This window comes from Theobroma cacao, chromosome 9 (assembly GCF_053813885.1).
Source record: "Theobroma cacao isolate CCN51 chromosome 9, ASM5381388v1, whole genome shotgun sequence".
NCBI lineage: Eukaryota > Viridiplantae > Streptophyta > Magnoliopsida > Malvales > Malvaceae > Theobroma > Theobroma cacao.
In genome coordinates, this window is record NC_142647.1 from 42209091 (window position 1) to 42222100 (window position 13010).

The 13010-nt window shown below is 31.9% G+C and overlaps 1 protein-coding gene and 1 pseudogene across 1 annotated transcript; one reads left to right on the forward strand and one right to left on the reverse strand.

Moving 5' to 3' along the window:
* Window positions 1-2647: 2647 nt before the first annotated feature.
* LOC148760988 (uncharacterized) lies at window positions 2648-3267 on the forward strand (annotated as a pseudogene).
* A 1290-nt stretch (window positions 3268-4557) lies between these two features.
* Window positions 4558-6885, reverse strand: SCL3 (scarecrow-like 3). Its single transcript, XM_007015125.3, has one exon. It carries the CDS (start codon window positions 6046-6048, stop codon window positions 4636-4638), a length of 1413 nt encoding a protein of 470 aa, XP_007015187.3. The 5' UTR covers window positions 6049-6885; the 3' UTR covers window positions 4558-4635.
* Between the last annotated feature and the right edge of the window lie 6125 nt (window positions 6886-13010).

Consider the following 13010-nt stretch of genomic DNA (forward strand, 5'->3'; position numbering starts at 1 on the left):
AGTTTCGAAAATCGATATACCGTTCTAAGTCTCTTGTTTATTTGACAAGAGACTTTCTATGATGTAAGAGTCTAATATAAGTAAAGAAAACTTGTACAATTACAAAAGACAATTATTGCTCAAAAAGCGATTTTGCTCCAAATCCAATCTAACTGCCTCAAAAGATACATCACTACTTGCTGCCCCCACAACAAAAACTTGGGCTTTGATCAGTTCAAAATAATATCCATGTAAACCTGATCAAACAATTATAATTACAATACCACTTGCCCACATATTCCTATTTCAATTCACAAGAGCCATTTCTTTGCAATCCTTTTGCTCACATCATGTGCAATATCACAAGTCCCTGCAAGCTATCCAAGAATCATGTCTTCAAAGCACACACATGGACAGCATATAACTCAGCCTTATGAATCTCCTTTCAAAGACCAGTAAGGGGACATTCAACACACAAATCACATTAAAAACACAGCCTTCATTGGTTTATGAGCATACTTGTAATGGGAAACAATGGCGGAGGCAATGACAAAGTGCAGGGGTTTTGGATGCCTGCTTTTTGTGGTTTATTGGGCTGTGATTATATTGCGGTTCGTGTGTTGATTGTCCCTTTGCTGTTCTCGAAAGGAGAGTCATAAGGCTGAGTTTTTTGCTGTCCGTGTGTGTGTTTGGAAGACATGATTCTTGGAGAGCTTGTAGGGACTTGTGATATTGCACATGATGTGAGCAAAATGATTGCAAAGAAATGGCCCTTGTGATTTGCGATAGGAATATGTAGGAATGTAGTTTTGTAATTATAATTGTTTCATTAGGTGGACATGAGTATTTTTATAAACTGATTTGTGCCCAAGTTTTTGTTTTAAGGGTAGTAAGTTGTAATTTATTTTTTGAAGCAGCTAAATAGGATTTTGAGATAAATCGTTAATAATTTTTTGAGTGGTAATTGGTTTTTGTAACTGTACAGGTTTTCTTTGTTCATACCAAATCCTTATGTGATAATCTCCTACCCTTTAAGTATGAGACTTAGAATGACACGTTATTTTTCAATACTAATAAATATGCTATTTAAAATAAAAAAAGAAAAACAGCACAACAAACCACAAAAATCAGGCATCAAAAACCCCTGCACTTTATCATTGACTCCGCCATTGTTTCCCATCACAAGTATACTCATAGTCCATTAATATTATAAAGGAGAAAAGAAAAAAAGGAAGGAAAAATGGAGAAAAAAAAAGAACAAGAAAAATAATTTTAAAATTTGAGTATAGAAGGAATTGAACCTAGACCTTTGAAGGTTAATTTAAGTTTCATAAACTACTCCAAACAAACTCATTTTATTTTTATAGGGATGGCAAAATTAGATATTTTAAATCTTATACACATAAAAATAAAAAAAATAAAAAATTAAGGAGTGACGACCGCCAACCCGACCACCTCTCTTCCTCTGTCGTAGTTTACAATATGATTTCATTATCTTAAAGGTATTGATGACTTAGCTAAAAGATTTATTAAACCCGTCAAGTTGATTATATGTGACGAGATATTCATTTTGAAATCTACTACATTTGAAGTGAATTATGGTAAAATTTTAAAAATTTGGATGGTTTTTACCTTATAAATATGTAGAAGAGCATCACAAATTCTATAAATGATTGTTATTTTTCTTTTGTCATCAAGCTTCATAGCGCGTTAAGATGAGCGATGTTAGCTTTTAAGAACGACAATCGGGGGCCTTGAGCAACACAAATTGCAGGAAAAGTTGCGTGCAGCAGCGGTGTCCCATGTGAAAATGTGGAGATTGGTGACATTGATCTTTTTTACACCGAAACTGTAAACCCTGCTACATCTAAAATTTCTGGCAAACAAAATCCCCTGATTTTGTAACATCCCTGTTTAAGGAATATCCTAATTTATGCCAAATGGGCCTCTTGTACTGAAAATGGCTTGTATTTATAGAAGGCAACATTTAGGATTCTCTGATATGCCATTGGAGTTGCAGTTTGAAACTGAAATGAATGATTAGGCAGGTTTAGTATCTGTTTGTAACGGATAGAGGATTGTTTTTGTAGTGTTTCATAAATTATGAAGTCTCATCATTGTATTCAATTCATGCAGTGAATATTCAGAATTCCATCACAACTTTTTCTCTTTTTGGTGGTGATTCATTGATATATACGAAAGGGATACAGCCAACATAAAAAACAAATTTGTTAGATAATTTCCAGAATACTGGTTGAAAGCAACAACAAAGGGACAGATCGAGCAGCAACATGGAACAAGGCATACCAAGGATTCTCTTGAAACAAACAGAAGAACATAGAGACAGAACTATTATCACAATTTATGTCCAAATGAAAGCCTCAGTTACCTCCATGGAGGGATCTATGTAAGTAGCTATCATTTGAGTAAATATAGAACCAAAATGCATTGATTACTGTCCTCGAATTCAAGATCAGCTTTTATTTTCTTTTAAAGGACTTGATCTACATTAGTCTTATTTTCTTGAACCAAAATGTACTCAAGTACATTGGGTAATGAATGGTTAAGAAATTGCCAACTAACTTATAGATCCATAATATATAATACCGATAAGCTCTCAACCCACAAAAGAGGTTTGAAGGTGATCTGAATGCAAGATGTAGCCAATTTCATATGAAATCAAAATCCCCCAACTGACCTACTAATGGTCAGACCATTGACTTTACTGTTCCCTACCCAAAATTAACAATTGGGCTTTCTTATCATCTTTATATCGTCACTTCCTTCCCTTCTAGAGCTTTCCTCAATCAATCAATATATTGGAATCTGGCCAAAAAGCAGCACCAAAGATTTTGAGGGAAAGGAGAAGGAATATGGCAAGTTGCACAACTAAGTGCATGGCCTTGATAATGGTGACTGAGCTGCTAATCTTGGGGGGAAGCAGGCAGGTCCTAGGCCAAGAAGTGTGTGGAAATTGGTGGGGTTAAGGGGCATTTTTCGGATACCTGAATTTCATAGAGAAAGATAAGCCAAGAGTTGCAGCATCGGCTGAATGTTACGGGGCTCTAAACTCTATTGGGATGAAATGCACATGCAAGCTCATCACCAAGGAAATTGAGCAAACCATCAGCATGGAAAAGCTGATTTATGTGGCAGGAGCATGTGGCCAACAACTCCCTCAGAGGACCCAATGTGGAAGTATGACTGTCTTTCACTAGCTAAGAATTATTGACTTTCGGATTTGTTTCTTGTGATGTACTCTGCCTAAATTGTACATTTTCTTTTCATTCTTCTGAAAATTCGGTTCTCATAAAACAACGAATAATCTTTTTAAGCAAATTTATACTTGATCCTTAACAACCAGGTCGAGCTATCCAGTTAGGCTGGTTAGAATCGGATTGGGCTTTGATTAAGATTTTAAAATTGGAACTTATTGTTTGAATCAATAAAAAACTTTTGCATTCATTTAAATTGGATTTTAGGGCTTGAGTTGAGAGGCTTAGTGGTTAATTAGACCTCCCAGGTTCAGCCCAATGAAGCCTGTTATGTTTCAAAAACTTCATACGGCAATGGTGTAGATGCCAAGGAGAAGGGACAGTGGTTAAAGAGCAACTCTAAGAAAAGACCAAAGCTTGTTTCACTCGATTGGAGAGTCAGACTGTGTTCGCCCGGCAGTTAAAACAAATATAAGAGCAGCCTCTTTGAGTTTGAAGTTTACGATACCATAATATTGTACTTCGTTAATGGACCACACTAAGCCACTCTGAATTGTAAACAAATTCCCTGCCTACGAGGTAAACCCGTGAGATTATAGTTTACACAAACTGCAACAAGGAATGAAAAAAGGCCGCTCTTCACCACCCTTCTCGGAAACATGAACTCCCGTGAACCATAGTCTCAGACCACAACTTATAGGTGGCAAATGGCAATCTTATTTTATTATGGGGGATGGGGGAATTGGGCAGACAAAGCATGAACTAATTATTAAGTCAAATGATCGGATACGAATAATATCTTACATAATTCCACTTAAGAAAAATAGATTTGTGTTATTAACCATCATGTAAGTTAGAATAAGAAAAAAAAAAAGAACTGACACGTACGCACGTGCACCCATTAGATAATCCTGGTATGGAAGAGAATTTTTTGTTACTAGTAACTGAGTAGCAGAAATGGTAAAGAACAAAGAAGCCATAATTCCGGCACTTGGGCGAACAACTTAATTAATTGGTATAGAATGCTTGGAGGGGAAAGCAAAATGGAATCAGTTTTGAGCAATAGAGGCTATAGCTGTAGGAGAGATTAAGGGCAGAAGCTGCAGGCTCATATTGCATAGTAATAATTCTGAAAAGAATGTCTAGTTTAAAGCATCCTGGTTCAATGATCATTTAAATTTGGACCTCTCATCAATCTTTCATTTCATCAGGCAGAGAGAGAGAGACAGAGAGCATGATAACTAACTGTACATGATTTGTCTTTAGATGAAAAACTAAATGTAAAATTTCCAAGGGAATTTCACCATGACTATGGAGCATATCGGGCAGCTTTCTAATCATTCTAATAGTATGCACTAAAAGATGAACAAAATCCTTTCAATTTCAGTTGATAAAATGAAAGTAAAAACTCAGATACCAGGAAAGTACATGTTTCCCTATTTCACTTCCTACACCTCCAAGCTGATATTGAGAATAGCGGTCGATCTTGCCAGCAAATTACTACGCACCCATTCTCTTCCTTCATTTTATACCCATCACAGTTATAACCCTGCAGCAATCTCCTCGCCTGCAACAGGCCATAGTAACTCAAAGGAACGTTTCCAAAGCTGGCCAAATCAAGCCTTTGGATCCACTTCTCAAGTTTTTCATGTCTCTCCTTCCTCTCAGCTCCTTCACAGGCTATTATGTTCTTTATTTCCTCACCAAACAGCATCTTCTCCACTTTAAGTCTCTCCAAAGATGCTCTTGAGACAGTAGACTCCAAACAATCAAACAATGCTGCATAAGAGTAAAGAGATTCTAATAGCCTCTCCATTAGAGTAGATCCATTATGATTAGAATCTTGTTCTGTTACCACCATGAGTTTAGGTGACAAACCCCACAATGCATTAAGAAAGCTATCTACCTTCACTGAAGAAGTTGAGGACAGCGGTGATGAAGAGGCTGAATCAGGGCTAGGGCTATATCCATTAACCACATCTTTTTCAAGCAACTCTCCTAAAGTGCTCTGGTTCATTTGGAGGGATCTTTGCAAGTGAATTCCATTCAAATTCTTTGATGCTAATGGCGATTTCTTCCGAAGGAGTTCATCGTCAGAAGCCAAAAGGGAGTGCAGTTGGAGAACAGAGCTGATTGCCAGAGCCTCCCCAGTTTTAACACGCAATTTCTCAATGTCAAGATTCTCTAATTTGCTGACAATGGGATTAAACTGAAATGGGATGTCTAATTTCTCAGCTTCTTCAGTCAATCTATAAGCCATTTGATCCAAGACCTCTTTCTGTTGATGAATCCCAGTAATTCTCAAATGGGGTGGCCCTTCTGGCCTTGCACTCAAAGCTTGAATAAGTGCAATCCATTGTGCAGGTTCAGCTGCATTGAGATCAATTATATGAACCATTTTCTCACCTTCCATTGCTTCGATTATGGCTTGGTTGGTAAGAACAAAGGCCACCTTCAAAAACGGGAACATCTCAAAAAACAGTTTCCCAACAAGGACCTCTTCTGAAACCAAAGTTATCCTTGTGGAATTGAGGGCTTTGTGAAGACCAGGCCAGGCTTTGAGGATTCTATCAGCAAGCGCCTCAGTAAAGTATGCAGCCATTCGTTGCATAGTATCACCATCAGGAGAAGCAAGTTGGGATATTTGCTCAAGGGCAATATTAGCATTTTCAAGGCTCCCGGTTGCTACATGATTTGCACAAGTGAGCAATAAATGTATCAAATATAAACCCCTTTCTTCAGATTTTAGCTCTCTAAGCCATGGATATGGTGATCCTAAGTTAGGTGAGAGTGACATCATGGAGAACACTTGGAGAGGTGATGAAGTTACAGACGATGATTCGTCTTGGAACATTGATAACGTTAAAGGAAATGCCCAGAAGTTGTTGGAATCAAGAAGCAAAGCAAGATTATAATTGCCCAAATACTATGAATGCTAAGAAAAGTTCTAAAGAGAAAATATCAAATCCCAGCAATATTCAAAGTTGCATGAACTGGAAGTATAAGAAGACAGTTATTCACAAGATTTGACCGAAACAAAACCAGAATCAAGAGTATTTTAATGCCAAAAGAACCTGAGGATTTAGAAGTCTTAACAAATGCATCAGACCAAATATCCAAAGAGAAAAGGATTAACAGGTCTAACAAATGGAAGGGATAGGATCTAACAAAAAAAGCACACAACCCCCAATTGTCTTTCGGAAAAAAATGAAAGATGAATTATTCCAAAAGACAAGTTCATGAAAGTAATAGATATATCATCAATTCGTAACAATTCAAGAAAAAAAAGTGCAACATTTATAGCAGAGAAAGAAGAAAACAAAAGACCGGCTCAGAACAACAGAAAAGGAAGGGTTGAGCCAAATCCTTACTGGGTTTTGCAATTGATCAAGAACCCAGATGAAAGCACATAAAATTTCCCAAGATTTGAACCTTTTCAAGCTCACTTTGAACAAAGCCTTTCCTTTTCTTTCTTTTTTTTTTTTTTTTTTTCTGTGGAGTCTGGTTTATGAATAACAGGACAGTGAAAAATGGGTTCAAAAGCTCAATTAAAAGCTGAGAGTTTTGGAAGGGAGAGGGGAGGGTCTGCTTTGCCCATGGCAACGTCGTCGACAATGCGTGAGGGAAGGTTTTGTCGTCTTATGATTTGTTGTCGTTGCCTCTTTCAGTGGAATATGGAATTTTATGAGAAGTAGAGCCTTTCTTTTTTAACTAGCTCTTCTTTTTTCTCTTAGGCTTTTTGTCTTTACTTTCCTTAGTTTCCCCTCTAATAAATTTTCCTCTCTAAAAACTAGCCAACTTTAATTGCTTTTGTCTTTGCATTAGGTGGATAGGGAATCAGGGGCCGGCCTCTCAAAGCCCCTTTTAATATTCCCAAAGGATAGATAAAGCCAAACATGCCCTAACAAAGACAAACAGTGCCCTCAGTTTTGTTTCCTAGTGGGGTAAGCGTGGAAATTGCAAGAAGGCTCTGCAAAATGCTTCCAAGACTTGGTTTTGTTTTCTTTTCAAACCCAAGGACCATACAATTGGTATTATCTTCTTATATTAAGACAAAGAGACAAGGAAGTTAAGGAAACATCCAAAAGTAGATAGTACATTTATCTCTACTTGTGGAGTCTTAGGTGGGTTTTGTTCAAACTCAATTCCCCACAACCTCCCCTGTGTTTCCGACTTCCCTTTCCTCAATTTTTTACCTTAGCCCAGTCACTAATCCACCCCCATTTTTTTTAATTTTTGATTTTACCAGTAATTTATATAACCAACATTTATTCATTGAATTAATTGTGTTAATTTATTAATTTTTTATATATAAAAATGCACATCTGCCCGTGGAGGTTAAGAATTAATAATTCTATGTTGGATTCTATGAGACCATCCATCCATGTCAAGTTACATCCTAAGTTTTTTCAAATAACATTCTTGTGCATGGCTATAGCACTCACCATTCAATAATCACGTATCATGTACAATAAATAATTTAAATTTTCATGATTTAATTAAAAATGGCATATGTTGACATGGATTAACCATTAATAAAATCATTTCCTGTATTGTTTGTGTTATTATAAAAAGAAAAATTTTGTATTTTAAAAATGTATATTTTGTGAGAAAGATAAACGAAAAGTGTGTGTGTATATATATATATATATATATATATATATATATATTAATTTTATCCATAATCTAACCAATTAACAATATTGTAGTTTAACTAGCTAATTAACCAACCATTATAATCTAACTAACTAATTAGCTAATATTATTGCTAAATTGTGTATTTTGTTACAAAGGTAAATGAGGTGTATATATAACTTATTTTATTCATAATCTAAATCTAACTACCTCACAGTATAATAGTCTAACTAACTAATTGACCAACCATTGTAAGCTAACTCGCTAACTAGCGAATAGTATAGTATTCTATTTGTAACACTAAATATGTATAATTAACTTAACACCTTCTTCAAACTCAAGGTGGTATGGTAGATGTGAACTTGAGTTTGAAAACTTGGTCTTGAAATCAACTAGTGGTTGAATGACAGTCTTAGTGATAGTATGATAATGTTTTCATCCAATCAGAAACCTTTTTATTCTTAAACCAATAAATTGTAGTTGTTTTTTGTCAAAATGGTTGCAGTTGACCTGAATATTTCATGTTTTTTCACCTTACAATCAAAATTAGCATAAATAAAAACCAAAATTGAAATTAGGAATTCAAAATGAGCAAAAACAACAGTCTTACGAAAGTATAGTTGTGGCAAAATATATAATAGAATACATGACAAAATATGTAATAAAACATGTGACAAAACATATAGCAAAATATGTGACAAAACACATGACCAAACACGTGGCAGATGCAAAAGAAAAGTTGACATGGCAAAACATGTGGTTAATGTGGTACGAGAAAAGTGGTTAAATTATGTAATTTAACTAGTGAATTAGATAAAGTAGCATTTGGTACGAGAAAAGTGGAAGTACATTTCCTGTAATGCGTCCAATTAAATTACATTACAGTGTTTGTTTTGCAACAGATCATTGCAATGTTAGATTGTAATGCAATTACATTACAGCAAAGAGATGTAATGTGATTGCAATTCAAAACTAATACAATCACATTACATTGCACTCTGCAATATTATTAAAGAGATTTTTACCATTCAACTTTATTATTTTGTTAAAAATATTTTGTAATATTATAATTAAAATAAAAAAATTAAAATAAAATATATAATATAAGAATCAGAAATTAAAATAAAATATAAGAAATTAAAATTTATATAATATAGGTAAAAGAAATTAAAATAAAATATATAATATAAAAATTATATTAAAGAAATGAAAATAAAATATATAAGATTATAATAAAAAATAAAAATAAAATATATGACATTAAAAATATATCTAAGAGATTATATTATATAAAAATTAACAATAAAAATAAAAGTATATTAAACTTGTATTTTAATAAATAGGGATAATTTTGAAAATTAATATGACATTTCCAACAAAGTACTTATAAACCAAACGCTACAATATTATCTTCCCTACATTTTAATTATTATTTCGCTTGTATATCAAACACTGTAATGTTATTTTCTTTACAATCACATTGCTTACAATCACATTATTTGTAATCACATTACCTGTAATCATTTTGCATTGTAAAATATCAAACGCCACCTAAGAGTTATCAACACTTGGAGCACGTGAAATAAGGATTTTGAACATCCAAAGTGGCTCTAACACCGTGTTACCAAAAGAAAATTCTTGTATTCTAAAATTGTGTATTTTTGTTTCAAAGGTGAAAGAGACATATGTATATATAAAGTTAATCTTATTTATAGTTTAACTCTAACTAATTAATACTATTGTAGTTTGTCTTTTTTTAAAAAAATACTATTGTAGTTTAACTAGCTAAGTAGTCAATAGATGTAATTTAACTAATTAAATTGTATTTGTTACGAATATATGTGTGAATGTTCATTATGTTATGACTTAAGAAGTTCAGACCAAATCAAACAACGTAACAAGCTATACACAAGAAGTATAATCTGATTTGAACTCTTAAATTTGATTATGTATATCTAGATTTGGATATAGATTAAATTGGATTTAAATTAAGATTTAAGGAGTTATTAGCCTATAAACAGGTATCTCACTACATTTGTAAATACACACTTAAATAAGATCTTTCTTATTTTACTAATACTTTTCTCTCACAATTGATTTTCCGTTTATATTTCATAACATGTTATCAATACGATTCTCTAATCTCTCAAGTTTTAGTATTGTTTAGTTTTCATCATCTCCAAGTTTCAAAAGCATTTTAATGGTTTGTCTTTGATTTTTAATTTTAGCAAATCATGTAAATGACTTGATATCTCTTTGATATTTTCATTCTTTGATAATCAGCCTTAATATGAATTTTGTTTTCATATGATATTTATCATTTTTGTCTCTTGATTTATTAAATTAAGTTGAGCATGAAAATATGTATAATTATTTATGATATCTTTGTTCTAATTTTGGAATATTATTTATTAAATATGATTTTTTTTGAAATATGTATAATTATATATGATACCTTTGATATCTAACTATAATTTGCTCAATATATATAAATCTATATTTAATACTATGAGATTTTGCATAAGACATTTTGAATTGAACATATGAAATTGAATTTGTATGATATCTATTTCTATAACAAGTAGAAAATATTATACTTTGGGCAATTTGAAAATACATTTTGTTTTGGATTTCATATCTTTTTATGGTTGAGCAAAATAACAAGCTACTAATAAAAAATCATGAACTTTGTTTATTCCCTAAAATAAATGCAATATAATTTAATAATTATGGTTATGGACGTGGAAGAGGTCACCATAATAATTTCAACCATGGTGGTTACACTAATTACTATTTTGAGAATACATTTACTCATAAGAGATAAATTAATACCTTTATCTAGCAGAAGTGAATGGATAACTTTATCCATAAAAAAATGGATGGATAACTTTACCCATTAGAAGTAGATAGATGCCTTTACCCAATCCACTTCAAGTGGATGGATACTTTTACCCACCAAAAATGGATGAGTAATGAAGAGATATAAGAAAAAGATATAAGTGAACAAAATAAAAAGAATATAGAAAATGTCTGTTATTGTTGTGGCATGAAAGGCCATTGGTCATGTATTTGTTATATATCAAAACATCTTGTTAAACTTTATCAAGCATTACTGGAAGCTCAAAGAAAAAAATATATCAAAACAAATTTTGTTTAAGATGATTTTAACCATGGCCAAGTTAAGTTAACACATTAGGATGTTGTTGATTTTTTGTCTACCTTGAAGAATGAAATTTTTTAAAAGTTTGTTAGTATGTTTTAATATAGCTTTATTATAAATATGTTTTTATATGTTCTCATTATATTTAAATGATATATTCTTATTATGTGTTTTAATAATAAATTATGTATTTAATGTTCTTTTATGTTAACTTGTAAGTTTTTTATTATATACATTTTATTTATTGAAGACAAATATTGATATTTATCTATAGTACAAGATTAATTGAAGGCTCTGAAAGAGCAATATTTTATTACTTGGAGGAACAAAGTTCATAATAAAGGATGTATTATTTTATATTAAGTCTCAAAAAAATTTATTAACTTTTAAAGATATTAGTTTGAATGGATATCATATTGAAACAACAAATGAAAAAGACATTTAATTCCTTTATATTACATCTATTATCTTGAGTAAAAAATGTATATTGAAAAAAAATTATCTGCTTTATCCTCTGGATTGTATTACACAAAAATTAGAATCATTGAAACTCATGCTACAGAAAACTAGAAGTTTACTAATGATTTTAATGTTTGGCATGACCAGTTGGGTCATCCCGGATCAATAATGATATGAAAAATGATTGAAAATTCATGTGGTCATCCATTGAAAAACCATAAGATTTTTCAATTTGATGAATTCTCATGTGTTGCTTGTTCTTAAGGTAGATTAATTATAAAACCATCACCAGTTAAACTTAAGATTAAATTTCTTACATTTTTTAAACGTATTCTGGGTGATATAAGTGGATCCATACATTCACCATGTGGATCATTTAGATATTTTATTATTTTAATCAATGTATCGTTGAGATGGTTACATGTGTGCTTATTATTAACTTGTAATTTGGCATTTGTAAGATTACTCGCCTAATTATTCATTTGCGAGCACATTTTCTTGATTATGCAATCAAAATTATTCATCTTGATGATACTAGTGAATTTATATCTCAAGCCTTTAATGAATAATGCATATTAGTTAGAATAAATGTAAACAACATGTTTCTCATGTTCATACTCAAAATGATCTAGCAAAATCATTTATTAAATACTTCTAACTAATTGCAAGATCATTGCTTATAAAAAACTAAACTCACTATTTTTGCTTAGGGGTAATGCCATTTTGCATATAGCAGCATTTATACATATCATGCCAACGAGTTATCATAAATTCTCTTATCTACAATTAGTTTATGGTTAGAGATCAAATATTTCCTATCTAAGAATTTTTGGATGTGCAATATATGTTTCATTGCTCTATTACAACGCATAAAGATGGGTCCTCTAATGAGGTTAGGAATACATGTTGGATACAAATCTTCATCTATAATTAAATATCTAAAACCATTAATAGGAGATTTATTCATAGTAAGATTTGTCGATTGTTATTTTGATAAAATAGAGTTTTCAACATTAAGGGAAAGAAAATAAGTAATTGGAAAAAGAAATTTCTTAGAATGCATTATCATTATTTAGTTGTAATCCTCGCACAAATTAATGTGAACTTGAAGTTCAAAAAGATAATTCATTTGCAAAATATAGCAAATCAATCGCCAAATGTATTTATTGACCTAAAAAAACGTAAATCTCATATACCAACTGTAAATGCTCCTATTAGAATTTATGTCCCTATAGGTCAAGGCACACTAAAAGCATGGGAAACCAATTGGTTCCAAAGATAAAATCTTTGAAAAAGAAAATGAGCAAATATATAAAATGGTTAGAAATAAGAAATAGAAACTCTAAAAGAGATCCTTGACATAATCAACAAAATTCTAAAAGAAACTTTGGTACCTAAAATCATTAAAAATAAAGAGATCAATAAATTATGTCATAACAGGAAAAGATGGAACTAGAATGAAATAAATATTGTAGACACTAAATTTAAAATAAAAAACAGAGTGAAAAATATAATGAAAAATGAAAAAATGAAAGAATGAAAAAAGGAGAGAGGTACGACTG